At 39.2% G+C, this 17927-nt stretch overlaps 1 protein-coding gene across 2 annotated transcripts in view; it reads right to left on the minus strand.

Annotated features, from left to right (window-relative positions):
• Positions 1–8445: 8445 nt before the first annotated feature.
• Positions 8446–17927, minus strand: part of map3k4 (mitogen-activated protein kinase kinase kinase 4) — a 188034-nt gene continuing 178552 nt past the window's right edge. For both annotated transcript variants that reach the window (XM_080200228.1, XM_080200229.1), the window contains 2 exons: positions 12403–12582; positions 8446–11952 (listed from right to left, as the gene is read on the minus strand). In XM_080200228.1, the coding sequence (XP_080056354.1) occupies positions 11932–11952; positions 12403–12582 (201 nt within the window). In that variant the 3' untranslated portion in view covers positions 8446–11931. The remainder of the gene's footprint in view (positions 11953–12402; positions 12583–17927) is intronic.

The following is a 17927-nucleotide window of genomic DNA, read 5'->3' on the forward strand; positions in this document are numbered from 1 at the left end:
GAGCACAATATTGATCATTAAGTTTGTGTTGGTGTTTTGCTTGTTTTTGTAAAACATCTGGAATTGTATTCTAGATGAAATCCTGCTGAAGAGTGGCCAGAGTTTTGTTTTTTTTTGTTGCTGACCCATCCAGCAGAAACAAAAGCCCAGGTACTGAATTGTTAGTTTATTTTCTAATTGTCTTTGATCTTTGCCATGACATTAAAGGTGATGCAAAGATGTCAATTCTCTTGGTTTCTGAAACTGCCTGCATACTTCACAAATGTATCATCCATTATAACTTTACTCCTGTAACTAAGCTGCAATGAAGTTTTTGAAATGTTGATGAGCTCAGGATATGCTTTTTATAACTGAAATCAATATATTGAAAGTATGCATTCACCTGCAGCTTTATGGGGGTTGTGCCTCAAATTTTGAACAAATGTCAGCAGCAAGTCCACTTGCATTCAGCTACAAGGTATACAATGTATTCTTAATCATCAGAAATCAATGTGCACCTGTGCCATCCAGTGTACTGAAATGGTAATGCATCAACAACAACATTTAGCTTGTGGCAAACCTTTCTCCTAAAGTAGAAATGGCTTCCATTATGTAATGTGTTTATGTTCAATGGGAAAGTTAGATCTGAAGTTCAATTCATTTAATAATTGTGAATTGAAAGGTTTCAGGAACGATAACTGAATAATCTCCAATTTGAATTAAGGTAATCACCTTATAGTTGATGGTTTTAATGAATTGTGGAAAACAGTGCTGTGCTAATAAGATACCTACTTAAGTCTTTTTTGGCATTCAGATTTGGGGCTAATCAATTAAGTCCATTATTTAAACTTGCCTGGAGGCATTAAAGCAGATTCATTCAGATGCATTTTTTGTGCAGGATACCTCTATGCACTTGCTTCCATCTGAAGGTATGGAGTGTATTGTGTGATGCACATTGGAACACTTCAGGATGGCTGAAGGACCAGTGGAGAGGGTGCATAAGATCCAAGGTGTGGCAGTGGAAGCCCTGGTGGAAGAGGTCCAGAGAGAAAGATATCCATCTTCCTGTCCTATTCTTGTCCTACTCAACCTGGTCCCAAGTCCTCCTTCAGATCAACTGAAAACTGAAGCAATATGTATTCATCACTCCTATGTGTCCTCCAATAAGGAGATTAAGAACTGATCTGAAGAGTCGTATTGCACTCAGAACATTAACTCTCTTTCTCACTTTTCAGATGCTGCCAGACCTGCTGAGTTTTTTTTAAATACTCTTTTTATTCAGATCTTCATCCATAGTATTGTGTTTTTGAAAGTCTCCTTCTGTTTCTCAAAGGTGCACTTCAAGCGCAGCCGAAATCCAGCAGTAAGTGAACAGTGAAAGCTGGGCATAGATTTAAGTTGTGCTCAATTCTCTGCAAGACTTGGGTGCTCTTGTTCAGCTGGTTCTTTGTTGGTTCTGATTAGAGTTAATTGCAACAATCTAAATGACTTGTAGCCACTTTAATGAGCTTGACGGCAATTTAATTGTCAATCAAAGCTTAACTATCCTCATGTTGCTCCTATCTCTGTCTTCAACACTGATCTCCCATGCTAGAAATGAGTTAATGAAGTGAGTGGCTCACCTGATGAAGGGGCAACATTCCCAAAGCTTATGCGACCAAATAAATCTGTTGGATGTTAAGCTGGTGCTATGAGACTTCTTATTGTGTTTACCCGAGTCCAATGCCAGCACCTCCACATCGCTTGTGAGAACCATGATTTGGAATGTTTTTTGGATGGAATAAAAATTTGAAAATTAATATCCTTTTTATTAAAAGCTAATATTGCAGTTTATGCATATAAGTGGCATATGAAATCTTTGTGAATTGCTTAGTTTTGCAGAAATACATTTGTTTAATGCTGTTCACACTGTTTTCCAGCCAATAAAATACTTCATGGTCACTGACCAGGGTGAGGTTAGGGCCAGTCAAAGGATGGTAGTGGGAACTTGTGCATGGAGTCAGAATAGATAAGTAAGGCGTTGAAATAATATTTTTCTTCAGTGCTCAGTAGGAGAGGGGCTGTGTTTTTGAGGATAAGTGCGTGATACAAGCTGATAGGTTGGAGGAGGTAGCTATTCTGAGGGAAGATGTATTAGCAAATTTTGAAAAAGCTGAGGGTCAATAAGTCCCCTGGGCCAGATGGGATAACATCCTAGGATACTTTGGGAGGCAAGGGATGAGATTGTAGATCCTTTAGCTTTGATCTTTGGGTCTTTGTCCACGGAGATTGTGCCAGAGGAGTGGAGAGTGGTGAATGTTGTTCCTCTCTTCAAGAAAGGAAATAGGAATGACCCTGGTAGTTATAGGCCAGTTAGTCTTTCTTCAGTGGTTGGTAAGTTAATGAAAAGGGTCCTGAGAGATAGGATTTATAACCATTTGGAAAGATGCAGTTTAATCCAGGATAATCACAGTTTTGTGAGAGCGAAGTCCTGCCTCACACATTTTGTTGAATTCTTTTGAGGAGGTAACTATAAGTGTGTAGATGAAGGTAGAGAAGTTGATGTCATTTATGTGGATCTTAAGCGTTTGATAAGGTTCCCCATGGTAGGCTCATGAAGGATGTAAGGTGTGGGATAGAAGGAAATTTGGCCAATTAGATAAATAACTGGCTGTCCCATAGAAGACAAGAGGGTGGTGGTGGAAGGAAAATTTTCAGACTGGAGGCCAGTAACCAATGGTGTACCACAGGAATCTGTGCTGGGTCCTCTGCTATTTGTGATTTTTTTTATCAATGACTTGGAAGAGGGGACTGAAATGTGGGTTAGTAAATTTGCTGATGACACCAAAATTAGTGGAGTAGTGGGATGAGGTGAAGGGCTCTTGTAGGCTGCAAAGAGATATTGATAGGATGCAGAGCTGGGCAGAAAAGTGGCAGATGGAGTTTAACCCTGATAAATGCAAGGTAATTCATTTTGATAGGATGAACTTGAATGCGGATTACAGGGTCAATGGCGGGGTTCTGAGGAATGTGGAGGAACAGAGAGATCTTGGGGTTCCTATCCACAGATGTCTGAAGGTTGCCACTGAAGTGGATAGAGCCATGAAGAAGTGTGTTAGTGTTTATTAACAGGGGGTTTGACTTAGAGTTGTGGAGTTATGCTGTAACTATACCAGGCATTGATGAGACCATATTTGGAATATTGTGTGCAGTTCTGGTCATCTCACTGTAAAAAGGATGTGAAAGCATTGGAGACAAATCTTCTCTGCACTATCAGGATGCTGCCTGGTTTGGAGGGTAGGTCGTATGAGGAAAGGCTGAGGGAGCTGGGGCTTTCTCTTCAGAGCAGAGGAGGATGGGAGGTGACTTGAGGTTTATAAGATGATGAGGGGGATAGATGGAGTGGATGTGCAGAGACTATTTCCCGAGGTGGATGTAGCTGTTATCAGGGGGCATAACTATAAGGAGCTATAGAAGGGATGTCCAAGGTGGATTCTTTACTCAGTGGTTGGGGTGTGGAATAGAGTGCCTGTTGTGATAGTGAAGTTGGACACTTTAGGAACTTTCAAGCAGTTATTGGACAGGCAGATGGAGCACACCAGAATGCTAGGGAGTGGGATAGCTTGATCTTCAGCCCAACACAGAAAAGTACAGGCCTTTCAATGTTATAGCAAAAAGATTTGTGCTCAGTAAACTCTCAAACGGCAATGTGTTAATGACCAGATAATTTGTTTCTTGTGATGTTGATTGGAAGATAAATAGTGATCAGGACAGGGTAAGAGCTTTCTTGTATATGTAGTGTAATAGAATTTTTTTATCAGCAGATGGGCTTTGATTAATTAATCTTATTAAAAAATAGGTGCCTCTTTCAGTGCTGTACTGCAGCAAATTTGTTATGTAATTGCCACTCCTACTTGTGATTATTTGCATTTGAGAATATTTTACACATTCCATCAATATCTAGAATGATTCATGCTCCAGTTTAGATAATCATAATCAAAAATGGAACAGTCTGAAAATACTGAAGGTAGGCACCATCTATCGTGAGGGGAACAGTTTTGGTCGGAACTGTTTTCATGTACTTGGTTGGCCATCTGGGGTGGGGGGGGGGGGGGGTGCCTTGGAATTAACTTGCAGTACTCAGGAGTGTCATTTGCCTTCTGAGGATTCCTGTATCTTTCTTACAAGCCAGTACAAAATACTAGCTGCTCATAATTACATTTCTCTCATAGCCCATTGCATTTCATAATTACTCTTATTCATGTAGGAAAGAAATCACAAAAGTTGAGTTTGTTAATTTGAGGTCAGATGGCTGTTCTGTCATTTAAAGCAGTTTGAGGAAGAGCATAGGTTTGGAGAAGACATGGTAGATCAATGGAACTTGTACAGCAGGATAAACATTTTGGAAGTTAAAGCTGTAAGGTCAGGATAGTGAGCCAGTGGGGTTGGTGAGGACTTTATTCAGTAGGACAGGGTAGTGGAGATTTGATGAGTTATAAGGTGGTACTCTAAAAGCTAATGCAGTGAATTATCACTGCTGGAAATGACCATTGTACATAAAGTTTTCAGTGTTTGTGTCTGGAGAGGGAAGACGATGAGTAGGTAATGTGACACTGCCTTTGACTCTGCTTTTATCCCTTTTCTAGATGCATTCCCATCCTCAATGTTCCTGAGCTGTTTTACCATTCTATATTTGGTAGTTAAGTGATCTATATAGAATGAATAATAGTTGTCACTGCTGCCTCAGCAGCAGGGACCTGGGTTTGAGTCCAGCCTTGGGTCACTGACTGTGTGGAGTTTGCACTTTCTTCCTGTGGTTGTGGGGGTTTTCCTCCCACAGTCCAGAGATGTGTGGGTTAGATATGATAAATGCATGGGGCTAGGGTGGGGCTTCTAAAAGCAACAGAGTAAAAACCCTATATTAAACAGAAGGCTGATGTGTTTCTAGCATTACATGGATGTCAATCTCCTGCTACATGTTCTAGAAGGATGCAATGGAGGAGTTTGTGTGTTGTTAGGGCTAGTGAAGGAAGCAGCTTTTTCCAATGTGAAATTAAAGTTCATGTCAATCTTGGATTAAACCTAGATTGAAGTAGGATTCCTTCAAAATTAAGAATGTTTAAGTTATGTAGCCTGTTTGCTGATACAAATGCAGGTCCAGTTTCTTACAGGTGAATTCTGAGCTGTTCAAAATCGGTCAGAGAAGAATGCAGTTTAGACCCTGCCCACTATAATTTGGAACTTTCCAGAAAGTTTCCCAGGCTGTTAAACGTTAGATCTCAGTTGGACCCTTTAAGCTCCATTTTAGAAATGAAAAGTAATACTTTGATGTCTTCACTGAATGTTACAATAAAAATATTGACATCAAAGTACAGCAGTCTGAGAAGATTGCACCTTTGACTTAAGTAAATGGTATGGAAAAGAGGAATTCAAACTGCTGACTGTACCATCCCTATAAAATGAATCTGATTCAAATTTATTAAAGGCAAATTTGGCATGGAAAATGGGTGTAGGGTCAGCTTTAAGGAATCTTTGAAATTCAAGATCACATTATCATTTCATTTGAAGAAAACATGTTTGGCACAAGCTTGTATTCAGGCACTGGTGAAAAGACAATTTCTGACCTCTGCAATGATCAAAAACTTCTAAGGACTTGCTTTACCTTGGAATTTGAAACCTTTAACTCACCTCTTGTAGATCTTCTGGCTCTGCACTCTGGGAATTGAACCAAGCAATCCTACGGTGTTTCATCTACTGCAGTGAGGAATTTTAAAAATCCGTTTTCAGCGTCCAAGCTGTCATTTGGAGATTTTCCCCAGTGTAACTATGGGCAGTATGATGGCACAGTGATTAGCACTTCCCCAGTGACTTTTTTGCTCCACGTCTGCTTTGCAAAGTCTTCTGTCCATCAGAATGTTTCTTCAAATTTTTCTCCTGTCTTGCAGGATTTTTTTTTCTTTTGCATTGTTGAGTGTTTTGGGGATTTTCCTTTCACCACCACCATGTTGTAGGGTGTCAGATACTTTATGCTAGGTCTAAATAAAGTCTCAGTTTCAAAGTTTTAACTGTATCTATTAACTACAAAAACTATGTACATAGAATCAAAGCATCTCTACAGTGCAGAAAGAGGCCCTTTGGCCCAGCACTGGATAATCCCACCCTGGCCTTATCCCCATAACCCCACATAATTTAGCATGACCAACAGCTTTGGACTGTGGGAGGAAACCCATGAAGGCAGACTGTGTGAACGTCACACGATTAGCCAAGACTGGAATTGAACCCAGCTCCCTGGAGCTGAGGCAACAGTGCTAACCATTGTGGCATCATGCTGACCATAGTTACACTAATGGGTTCAAGCTCTTGAGCTGGGTTATGCACAGTTATCTAGGATGCGCCTTAGTTGTAGGTCATGTTTTCTTATCTGTAGTGATACAGACTACATTTCTATGTTAACCCTTTCTGTGCCAGATCCTTGCACTAACCTGACCCCATTTTTTCCCTTGAACATCGATTGCTATAGCCATCTACATTTCTTCTAAATGTCTTAATTGTCCCACTGCAACTCACTGTTTCTCCTGCCTTTCATTGTATCACAGATTTTTATGACTTTAACCCCTCTCCTTTTCCTTGCCAAAACCTGTTGCATTTGTAACTATTCCCCCATGTGTCCTGTATAACCAGCTAAGGGCAATATTCAGTACAAACCATTTCTGCCTGCTAATCAAGGTCTGCTGCTAGCAACAAAATGGAGATCACTGTTTTTCCATAGTTGTTGACCTTTTTATACTGGTTGATTAGTGAGCTATCAGGTCATTTGATTTTATGAATCATATGTGAGCAACTATCAACACTGGTGTGAGGCAAAAACTGGCTTTAAGACAAGTAACTAGCCACAATTCAGATTATAACATTCCTACAAACCAGAATTTAGCTCCTTTTGTCTTTTATAGTATTTTGTATTTCTCAGGTCATTTCTTGTTCTGCCAGAGCTGAATGGACCAAATAACTATTGAAAAATAGTGGTGGAGTAGATGTTCTGAGGAAATGCCTGGTGTTCAAGGTTTTATAACTGGGTGATTTGTTTGAGGAAGGTAGATGCATTTACTCCCTCAAGTGTAAGAGTTCATCGTGACAAATATGCTGAATATTTATGCATATTCTCCCTCAAGTTCATTTTTGTGATGAGGTAGAGGATGGGCATTTGCAGTACCATTCATTAATTCTTGAAAGCTGAATGATCTAGTTACTAACTTTCATTCTTCCCTCAATTAAGAATTACCCAGCCTTTAATTTTCTCAATTCCTTGGAGTTAGATCAAAGATTACAATAGATCAAATTTTTAGAACTTGAGGTGTCAAACTATGTTCTTAGTAACAATTAGTGTACTTAACAGATTTTCTGTTCGTTTTTTCAAGTAATTGGCACATTCTACAACTAAAAAGTGAAGTGTGTACTGCTTCCTCTAGCTTATTTTTGGAAATTAATTTCAAATATAATGGATTGAAATAAAAACTGAAACTTTGTACCACCTATTTCTGGAATCCAATTCATTGATTTCTTCAACTGTCCACTTTCCTTTGCATGTAATTTCTTTAATGTAGTTTTTCCCATACAAAGTCTCAAGGGAAGAGTGTAACTAAATGAGTTAAATCCATTGTGTCATACAACTAAAGTAATTCATTCAGTTGCACTGTAACTGTACATTATATATTACACAAATAGGTGGTGTATGTATCCAATGCACTTTGTATTTTTGTTACATACAAACTTTGTGAAACACTTGTTATCAACTGTGATTTGAACCCTACCCTCTGGATTACTAGTCCAGTGATATTATAACTATGCCACTGCCTCCTCTCAGCTCCTTCGACAGCACTTTCTAAACTAATTACCTCTACCACCAAGAACAGAAGCAGCAGATGCTTCACCACCTACAAGTTCTCCACCACACCTAGAACTATATTGCTGTTTTTCCCTTTTGGGTTGAAATTCTGGAACTCCTAAAAGCGGGTCTTCCTATAATACAGACACTGCAATAGTTTGAGGAAGCACACCACCAACTGCTCAACAGCAATAAATATTGGCTGAGCCAGCAATGCCCACATCCCATGAACAAATAAAAAAACTGAAGGAATGCTGTTGTCTTTGCGTACATTACAACAGAGTTATTAGAAGTACAAGCACCACTGAACTTGAATGTCTTTGTCTCTTCCCTTGATCTTCCCCCGCTTCACACACCCAAAATTACTTCCACTAATCATTTTGGATTTGAATAAACTATAAAAAATTCCTTTAACTATGCAAGTATCCCCCTCCCTAGCACACTGGAATATGTTTCAATAACTCTGCAAATGTATTTCAGGAACTCCTGAATATCCTCTTGAAGAAAGCAGCTTTAAAAAAGTTTACATTCAGGTACTCGTGTAGTTAAAAATGAAATAAAAATAGAACAGGGAAAAACAAGCAGTAGTATGCAGTTATGTTGTATTTTAATTACAGCCTCATTTTAATTTACTGTAATATCTTTGTGTCTGTTAAGGAAAGATCCTCCAGTCACATTACAGGTTTGTTTGTGGAAGAAGCTGGATGAGAAATAAAATACATGTTTATCATCAACCTGGCTTAAACATTCCAAGCTGAGTGTTGCATCAAGTATGTTGTGGCTATGACATTCCAGTCAAGTTAGCCTCACTCCATTCAGATGGTGATAAAATTGAACAATCATGAACCCAATTGAATCAAAATGTTGAATTAGGTTAAAAAAATCTTAGATTGAACAGAAAAGGTTGCCAAACACTAATATTTTCATCTGCAATCAGACCTAGAAAGTTTGGTTTCAAAATTTGACAAATTTCTTATTATACACCAACAAAAAATTAACATTGCACCATTCTCCCACCATCATCCAACTTTGAATACTAACCTGGCCAATTCCCACATACTAAAATGGATTTGAGCCGACCTACCTGCTGAAATCTGAGATGAAGCGAGTTAAAACAGGTAAAGTGATTTACCTCAATCATCCCAAATAATCATTATTACGTTTACAGATATGTATGCTTGCGACTGTCAAAATTTACCTGGATGCTTTCAATCCGAAACGAACAATGGAAACTGCAACAAGGATGTAGACACCAATCAACATGCAACGTAGCAACACTGGCATATAATCATTGCAGTGAAGAGCACTGCACCAGGTGGACGCTGTGTTTGCCTGTTTTACTCTCATTCAACAGCAAAGCAAGGACGATAAATGTGACAGCTAAAAAGCATCCACAAAACTATTCATCTCCTTTCTGTCAGGCTTCTTTCTACCTGTGGAACAAAATGGTCAATGAAATACAACTCTTCTAAAAGTAAATCTCATTCCATTAGGCTATATACTACACACTATATGTCAGCAAAGGAAGTGTTTTTTAAAAAGTTAATATCCTGAAAAAAAAAATTAAGGGTAGTCAGACCAAACATGCAATTTAAAAGTAATGGTTAGAAGTGACATACTTGACCTTCTAGAAGGGCACATCAACCTAAATACATCAAAATTGAGTTTTGAAACAAAATGCATTTTGCTCAAGTATTGTATTTGCTACCATAGCTGAAAAAACTCCAACAAGTACCAGGAAATAATGCTGTGACTGATGTCACTCCTTGCATCACATCAAAATTTTCAAAGAATTTTACATTATGCTGTTTATAAGTATTGCTCTGATACCCTATTACAAATCAACGGTGATCATAATCTTACTGAATTAAAGCTACTTTGATCGCCAATGGTAATCTGACAACAGGATTTGTAATGAGACGAAAACTGCAAAATACTATACGCAACTTTAAAGTAGTTAACTTATAACTTAGCTTTCTCCCTAAAGTGGCTAGCAGGTCATTCATTTGTATCAAAAAGACAGACTTTTCCAGCCCTGGAAGGGCTTATTGAGTTTAGTGCCATGGGGAGAGTAGATGTTGTAGATCGTGACCAAATTGGAGTAGAGCTACTACTGAAAACACCAAATGGGTACCATCTTCAGGTTCCTCTTTCTAAATCAGACTCAAGTCCACAACAGACCCTCCATCTTCGACTCTGAGGGCATCTGAACCCTGATGGAATTCTTGGACATCTCCTGACAGTTCTCTGTCACTGATTACAAAGGAGCTTGTCCTCAAAAATTGCATTGTTAGTATTAATTAGATTAAATTAATGTTAGAGATTAATTTGCCAGCATGCCCAAAATACAAAATCTCCATATTCACCTAATCCTAATGCCAATACTGGATGAGACAGGATTGCTTTAATTCACAAGGGACAACTAGTGGGACGATGTAGTGGAATGAAATCATGGATTGGAGGTCTGCGATTTTTTGATATGCAGCCCAGGGCTTGCTGAACCAGACAATCTCACCCTTTGGTCTCATTATCAAAGCCAATCTTGTAAGCAGCACTCAGCTTCATTCCACTGGAATTCACCATCCAAAATTTTATTTCCAGGATAGAATGGTCACTATTGGAATCTTCTTCCTGTAAAAGGAGCACAGTAACTGGAAATAGATCTAACTGACTGAATCATTGTGGTTTCTGAAATATTTCAATTAAGTGTTCAAATAGCCTAATTAAAATGGGATGTTTTTGCACAAGTTAAATAGCATTTTGTTTCCAATGAGGTGCACCATCCTTAATGAATATAAATAAATATGGCACAGGAGGCGTTGACCTAGTGGTATTATCGTTAGACTATTAATGCAGAAACTCAGCTAATGTCTGGGGACTTTTGTTCGAATCCTGTCACAGCAGATAGTAGAATTTGAATTCAATAAAAAAATCTGGATTTAAGAATTTACTGATGACCGTGAAATTATTGTCGATTGTCAGAAAAACCTCTGGTTCACTAATGTCCTTCAGGGAAGGAAATCTGCCGTCCTTAACTGAACTGGCCTACATGTGACTCCAGAGCTGCAGAAATGTAGTTGACTTTCAACTATTCTCCAAGGGCACCTAGGGAGGGGCAATAAATGCTGGCCAGCCAGCGACACCTACATCCAAAGAATAAAGATGCCAGTTTACATACGCAAATTCTCAACTTCAAATCCTTTAAGTCTCAATTTGCACATCTTCAAAATATACACAATTCGTTTTTAAAAGTTAAGTGGAGTGATATTTTCCTTCCACATAAGTTGAACCAACAAAATCATAGAATCCCTACAGTGCAAAAAGCCTTTTGGCCCATTGAGTCTGTACCAACTCCGGCAGAACATCTTACCCAGGCCTTAACTTTGCATCTCCCACATATATTTACCCTACTAATTCTCCTAACCTATGCACCATGGGACACCAATGGATAATTTACCAGGGCAAATCAACCTAACCTGCAGATCTTTGGAAAATGTCCCTGCTCACGCTTCTTATTCATAGTGTCCTTCAGTTTTAGAGACTCCACAATAGATCATTCTCACATCAACACCACAGCTTTCCTAAAATAAAGAATTTATTGGAAAACAATTGTATTTCATTAATCAGTCTACAGTCCTTCCAGAACAAACTTGAATATGCAAACTTTCAAGGGTGTCAGTGCATTCTTATTTCCACAGTATAATAGGTGTGTGTAGCACAACAAACAAGAGATAAAAACATTTTACAAATCAGAATATTTGACAACACAAAACTGTGAAGAACCTATAGAAAATTGAGATATTTACGGATCGGTATTACAGTTCCCAGATGTGATGGGGTTGGGACAGGGGCGGTAGGGACAGAAACCACATCAGTCTGTACAGTAGTAATGGCACTTGCAATTGAGCATGCAGCTTATTTTAAATTGCTGGGCAGTCAATTGCCCAACATGTGCAGTCTCAGCCTATCAGCTTCACAGAAGCAGTGGTACAGCTGTCAGTGCGGTCCTCCGTTGTACAGTGTTCTTGGCATTTGCAGTAGTGATTGCTTCTCATGTCTGGGAAACCACTAGAGCCCTTGTTCAGGCAGCTTCATTCTTCGTCACAGCAAACCTGGAAAAAAAAAACATGCACTTCAGGATGAGTTAGGATTTGAATGATAGCAGCTTCGTCCAAAATAGTTGCACATAATCAAGGATTGGGTGATGGTCATTACACGTAGATGTGATCTGAAGGGCAATTAAACAATACATTTGTACATGTTTGACATCCACTTGTTACTCTACACAAGGTCTTATTAGCATCAGCTTTAGACTTAGTCCAATGAGAACAACCTTATAACAAGGCAGTCAACAAAGTCCAACTAACAGGTTGAGTATTAAAAGATGATATCAGCATATTCCAAAACAGGTAAACTATGAATTTGCACCACTGCACATTGCTCGGCAAGACCATGCTACTGAATAAATGATGTAATTGCTTGCATTTAATGTTGACAATCTACCAAATTGGCAACTTCATAGAAAGCAAGCTTCTGCCACATGTTAAATTCTAACAAGTCACCTTAACAAATGGGTGATCTAGGAGTTGACTAGATGTCCAGCGGTATTTTGGATCACTTTCCAAACAATGAGAGAGGAAATCTTTGCCTTCTGGGCTTAATCTCTCCGGGATGGGAGGCTTATGACCCATTCCAACCTTGTACATTATTTGGAAGTTATGCTCATACTCATGCCAAGGCCTCTAAAATAGGAAAAAACAAAAACTTTATTAATATGAAAGATTAGCGTCATGTCACTTGTTAAAATAAACTTTGAAACTGAAATCACAACATGTTGAAATCCCTAGTTTTGATGTACACACTTGCATGGTGCATGCCAATGCCTGACTGAGTGTTCTTGTGGTGTTTTTCATCTGGTAAATCAGTTTCTTTCGATAACATGTATTTTTTAAAAACTCTGATGAACCAGTGTCTTGTGTTCATAAGCAGTGCTGCAAGGCTATAGCAAAGGCTAACAATAATATGGAGATATAGGATAATCTAATATTAAAGGGAGTAGGGAATGTGGGAATAGGGCCTGGTTGGGATGGTGGTTAGTGCAGAGTCAATGGGCAGAATGGCCCCCTCCTGCACTATAGCGATTCTATGATTATGAATTCTATGAAAAGAACAAGCATCATAACGTCCTCTTACAAGATTTTTGTTAGGCCTCAACAGAGCACCGTGCCCAGTTGTTGTCCTTAACATAATGGCTGATATAAATGCCTCAGTAAGTTCAAAGAAGGATATTTGTAGGCTGATCACTAGTTTAAGTATCCTTAGCTATTATCACAATTGATTTATATAGTTAGATCCTTTTACTTTGGAAAATATCAACTTCGGGGAAATTTGATTGAGCTATTTATAATAATGAAGGGGTTAAATGGTGGCTACATAGTTAATTATTTGAATTAGACAGATCAAGGAGACCAAGGCATGTGCGAATAAGTTACTTAAGCACAAAATTAGGTTACATTAGAGGGACTAAGCTGCCAGCTCTATTTCACCCAAAGGCAGGATGGCGGTTGTCCATGTTTTGATTTAAGGTCTGAGAAATTTCAAAATTTAGTTTTCCCCTTGAATTGGCCAAAGTCTTTTAAAAATCTGTTTCTTTTGTCCTCCCAAAGGACAGCAGCTCATTCCACACTCCCACCACTCTGTGTGAAGAAGCCCCCCGCTAATATTCCCTTTAAACTTTTCTCCTTTCACCCTTAACCCATGCCCTCTGGTTTTTTTCTCCCCTAGCCTCAGTGGAAAAAGCCTGCTTGCATTCACTCTATCTATACCCATCGATCAAATCTCCCATCATTCTTCTACGCTCCAGGGAGTAAAGTCCTCACCTATTCAATCTCTCTCTGTAACTCAGCTTCTCAAGTCCTGGCAACATCCTTGTGAACCTTCTCTGCACTCTTTCAGCCATATTTACATCCTTCCTGTAAGTAGGTGACCAAAACTGTGCATAATACTCCAAATTCAGCCTCGCCAATGCCTTATACAACCTTACCATAACTGTACTATGGAGTACAGTAAAGATAGAGAATCTGATAAAATGACGATAATCTCCCCAATAATGTCAGCAAAACTTCAGGAAGCATTGTGGAAACCATGCCTCTGTCCACATCAACAAGGATGAAGTCAAAATGGTCAAGAGCTTCAAGTTTGTAGTGTCCAGATCACCAAACTTCCCTCCATGTCGACGCCATAGTTAAGTCAGCCCACCAATGCCTCTACTTTCTCAGATGGCTAAGGAAATTTGTCATGTCTACAACGACTCCCACCAACTATCAAAGATGCACCATAGGAAGCACTCTTTCTGGCTGCATCGCAGGTTAGTATGGCTTCTGCTCTGTCCAAGACTGCAAGAAACTACAAAAGGTCATGAACGAAGCCTAGTCCATCATGCAAACCAGCCTCCCACTCACTGACTACATCAACACTTCCTGCTGCCTCAGAAAAGCAGCCAGCATAATTGAGGACCCCACGTACCCTGGTCATACTCTTTTTCACCTTCTTCCATTGGGAAAATGATACAAAAAGCCTTAGGTCACGTACCAACCGAATTGAAAACAATTTCTTCCCTGCTGCCATCAGACTTTTGAATGGACCTACCTCGCACTAAGTTGATCTTTCTCAACACCCTAGCTATGAGTGTAACACTACATTCTGCACCCTACGTACAGTATGCTTTGCATAGGGTGTAAGAAACAAAACTTCTCACTGTATACTAACACAGGTGACAACAATAAATTAAGTCAGAAAAGTTATTTTTTGATGGCACTGTTCCAAGGCAGAATGCTGGCAAGGCACTACCACACTCTACTCCTCCATGAATGTCAGTAAATGTTGACAAACAATATAAATTGACTAAATAACACCTTCAAAAGACAATGTACTGTGCCACACTGGAAATCCTAGACAACACATACAAGAGTTGTCAGCAATACTTGTGGCAAGAGTCACATTGGGATCTCTGCAAGGCTGAGAGTTTCATGGATTTTACATTTTCAGAAGCAAGCAAAGAGAGAATAGGACACCATGAGTGTATCAGGTTCTCTAACCAGTATTGATGCACACTCTCATGCCCTGAGAGGCCATCTCCCCACAACATTTTCCTCTCTCCTTATCAACCCCTCACCCCATACAAACATAGCTGCAGTTGTTTTACCTGCATAAGATACACTGCCATCTCAGTTCACCCCTCATCCTCTAATGGCAGGACCAAGATCCCAGTTCTTATATAGGAAGGTTGTATTCTTTAGGAGAAGACTGGATGTGGGGAGGGAATTTTTATTAAAATAATTTAAATACCCACCTCAGTGCATTCTCCCTGGCCACTGCCAGAAACAACCCACTGCCCCTCAAAAAAAAATATACAATTCTATAAGGATTGTAAAAAATAAATAATTCCAAAGTGTTAACTATCCAAATTCTAAGGTCCTGTTCTGAAGGAAACTGTTTCCATTCATTTCTCGTTCTCAATTCAACACAGGCAATTTTGTTTTGCTTTCAATTCTGTTTTTCCCATGCCTCTACTCCAATCACAGATTTCTTCTCTCCACCCTTACTGCTCCTCCAATCGTAGATTTTATCTCGAGAGAAACAGCAAGTGTGGGAGAGATGGAATCTGCGATTGGAGGAATTAAGAGCAGCAGAATGGGAGAGACAGATTCCATCTTTCCCATATTCAAACTCTGCATACTTTCCAGTTCTCAACTAGATGCCTTCACCTTGACAAATACACAGTCGCAGACTATGCAGGATCCATATCATAACATTAACGATTTTGCTTGAATTTTTCGTGCCCCATCTTTCTTGTGGGTTACTTGCGATGTTTGATGCACAAATTTGCCTGTCAACATGTATATTTTGAACTCTGCTATAGACCATGCCTCCATCCCATTCGTCAAACAAACAGTCATGGGAAGACAGAGGAGCAGATATGTAATGCAAAAATAATAGTGGGAATTTTCAACTAGAGCAGGATTAGTATGAAAGGCACAGAATTCTTGAAATGGATTCAGGTAAACTTTTTAAAATTGGAACATAACAAATCTAACAAGAAAGGGATTGGTTCTGAACTTGAGTTTAGAGACAAGACTCTCAAGGAGACAAGGACAAAATCTATTTTGCCGTAGATCAATTAAAGTTTATAGGTCACTGACTAGTGGAAAAGGTGTGAAGGAGCAAATCTGCAAGAACATTAGAGACAACAGCACACATTATTAGTTATAATGGAGGACTTTAATTATCTAAATATAGGCCGAGTTAGTACCAGAGTGAAGGACAGAGGGGTAAGAGTCTTAGAGTGTGTTCAGAATAATTTTCTACAGCATTGTGTTTCCAATCCAACAAGAAAGGGGTCATTGTTGGACCAGGGCCTTGGGAATCAAGTGTCACTAGGGAAACATACAGGAAACAATGATCACTGTACCAAAATGTTTAGGTTGGCTATGGTAAAGGACAAGAAATGATTGAGAATAAAGACAATTAACTGGGTAAAACCCCAACAGGGTAAGAATGGATCTGGGCCAGATAAACTGATCAACAGGTGAAACAGTGGCTGAACAAGGGGCTCCCTTAAAGGGATAATGAGGTACCGTCAAGGGGAAATTAGGGCAAACAAATTCAGAGCTCCCTGGATGAAGAAAGAGAGGAAGAGATAGAGATTAAGATGGAGTATAATAAAGTGTGCTTTTGACATATGTCAGGCAGATAATACCATATAGAAGGTACAGAGAGAAATTGGAAAAAAAAAGACTATGAGAAAAGATTGGCATCTAACAACAGGAAATCCAGAAATATTTTCTGGGCATATGAATAGTAAAACGTAGTAAAAGGAGTGTGGCTGATCTGGGACCACAAAGGAAAGTTACACAAGCATGGCTGACACACTTAATGAATAATGTCTGGAAGGTTATATGCTGAAACTGTACAAAACATTTAGGTCACAGCTGGCATAGCAAGTATGTAGTAGGTCTGGTCAGCCTACTATAGGGTAAAGATGCAATTACGTCCCTGGCTGGTTAGTCTAGAACCAGGGGCCACAGTTTCAAAATAAGCAGCAGACCATATAAGATGGAGACAAGAAGGGATTTCTTCACTCAAGGAGAGTGGCGAACGTTAAGAATTCTTTACTCCAGAGGTAAGTAAAAGTTCAATCATTGAGCAGGTTAAAGACAGAAATCAACAAATTTCTGTAATGACATCAAGGGATAAGAAAATAATCAAGGCATGAAAGATAATCAATCGTGATTTAACTGAATGACTGAGCAGCCTCGATAGGCTGAATGGCCCACTCCTGCTCCTACAAGATTGCACTAGCAGGAAGTTTTTGAGGATGTTGTCTGGAATTGAGAAGTTTAATTATGAGGGAAGATTAGGTAGACTAGGGTAGTTTTCTTTAGAACAGAAGAGGTTGAGAGGAGATATAGTGGGAAAAATCACAAATATGGCTACCTGGCACATAAAAAAGTTAACTGGGAGAGAGACATTAAGCAGGCACTGACTTTTAGTGCAGACAGCTACTTGAACTAAAAACATAAAGGACAGACAGTTATTTAAAGTTAAACATGCAGGAATCAGAAACTGCAGGAAGCCAGCAGAGAGCTTGAGACACTTTTGAGATAAGGACAGACCTAGGACAATAAAGAGATTAGCCATAAACGGGAACGGGAATACATAAATGCAGGAAAACCAATTACCATATGTATAGACCAAAACTAAGTCATCGATTGTCACTCAGAGGATATGTATCCATTCTATGGAACAATGTCTAACTATGTCTGGCTGTAACAATGTGTTAAACTATCGATCCGACTCAACTATAACTGTGTGTTAAATGGCTAATGTCCGGACTATCTATTGTCTGAAAGGTATTAAAATAAACTGCTCCTATTGCATTATTGAGAGAAGGTAGCTGCCCAGTACTGCGGAGTGCCAGTGCCTTTTCTCCACAAAGCTTTATTAAATAAAACTGTATTGCTACACCCCCAGTCTGACTCTGGAGTGGGAATTTCCCATAACAGGAGATAAAATTAAAGTACATAAA

The sequence above is a fragment of the Carcharhinus amblyrhynchos genome, chromosome 12 (assembly GCF_965287045.1).
Source record: "Carcharhinus amblyrhynchos chromosome 12, sCarAmb.v2.hapA, whole genome shotgun sequence".
Taxonomy (NCBI): domain Eukaryota; kingdom Metazoa; phylum Chordata; class Chondrichthyes; order Carcharhiniformes; family Carcharhinidae; genus Carcharhinus; species Carcharhinus amblyrhynchos.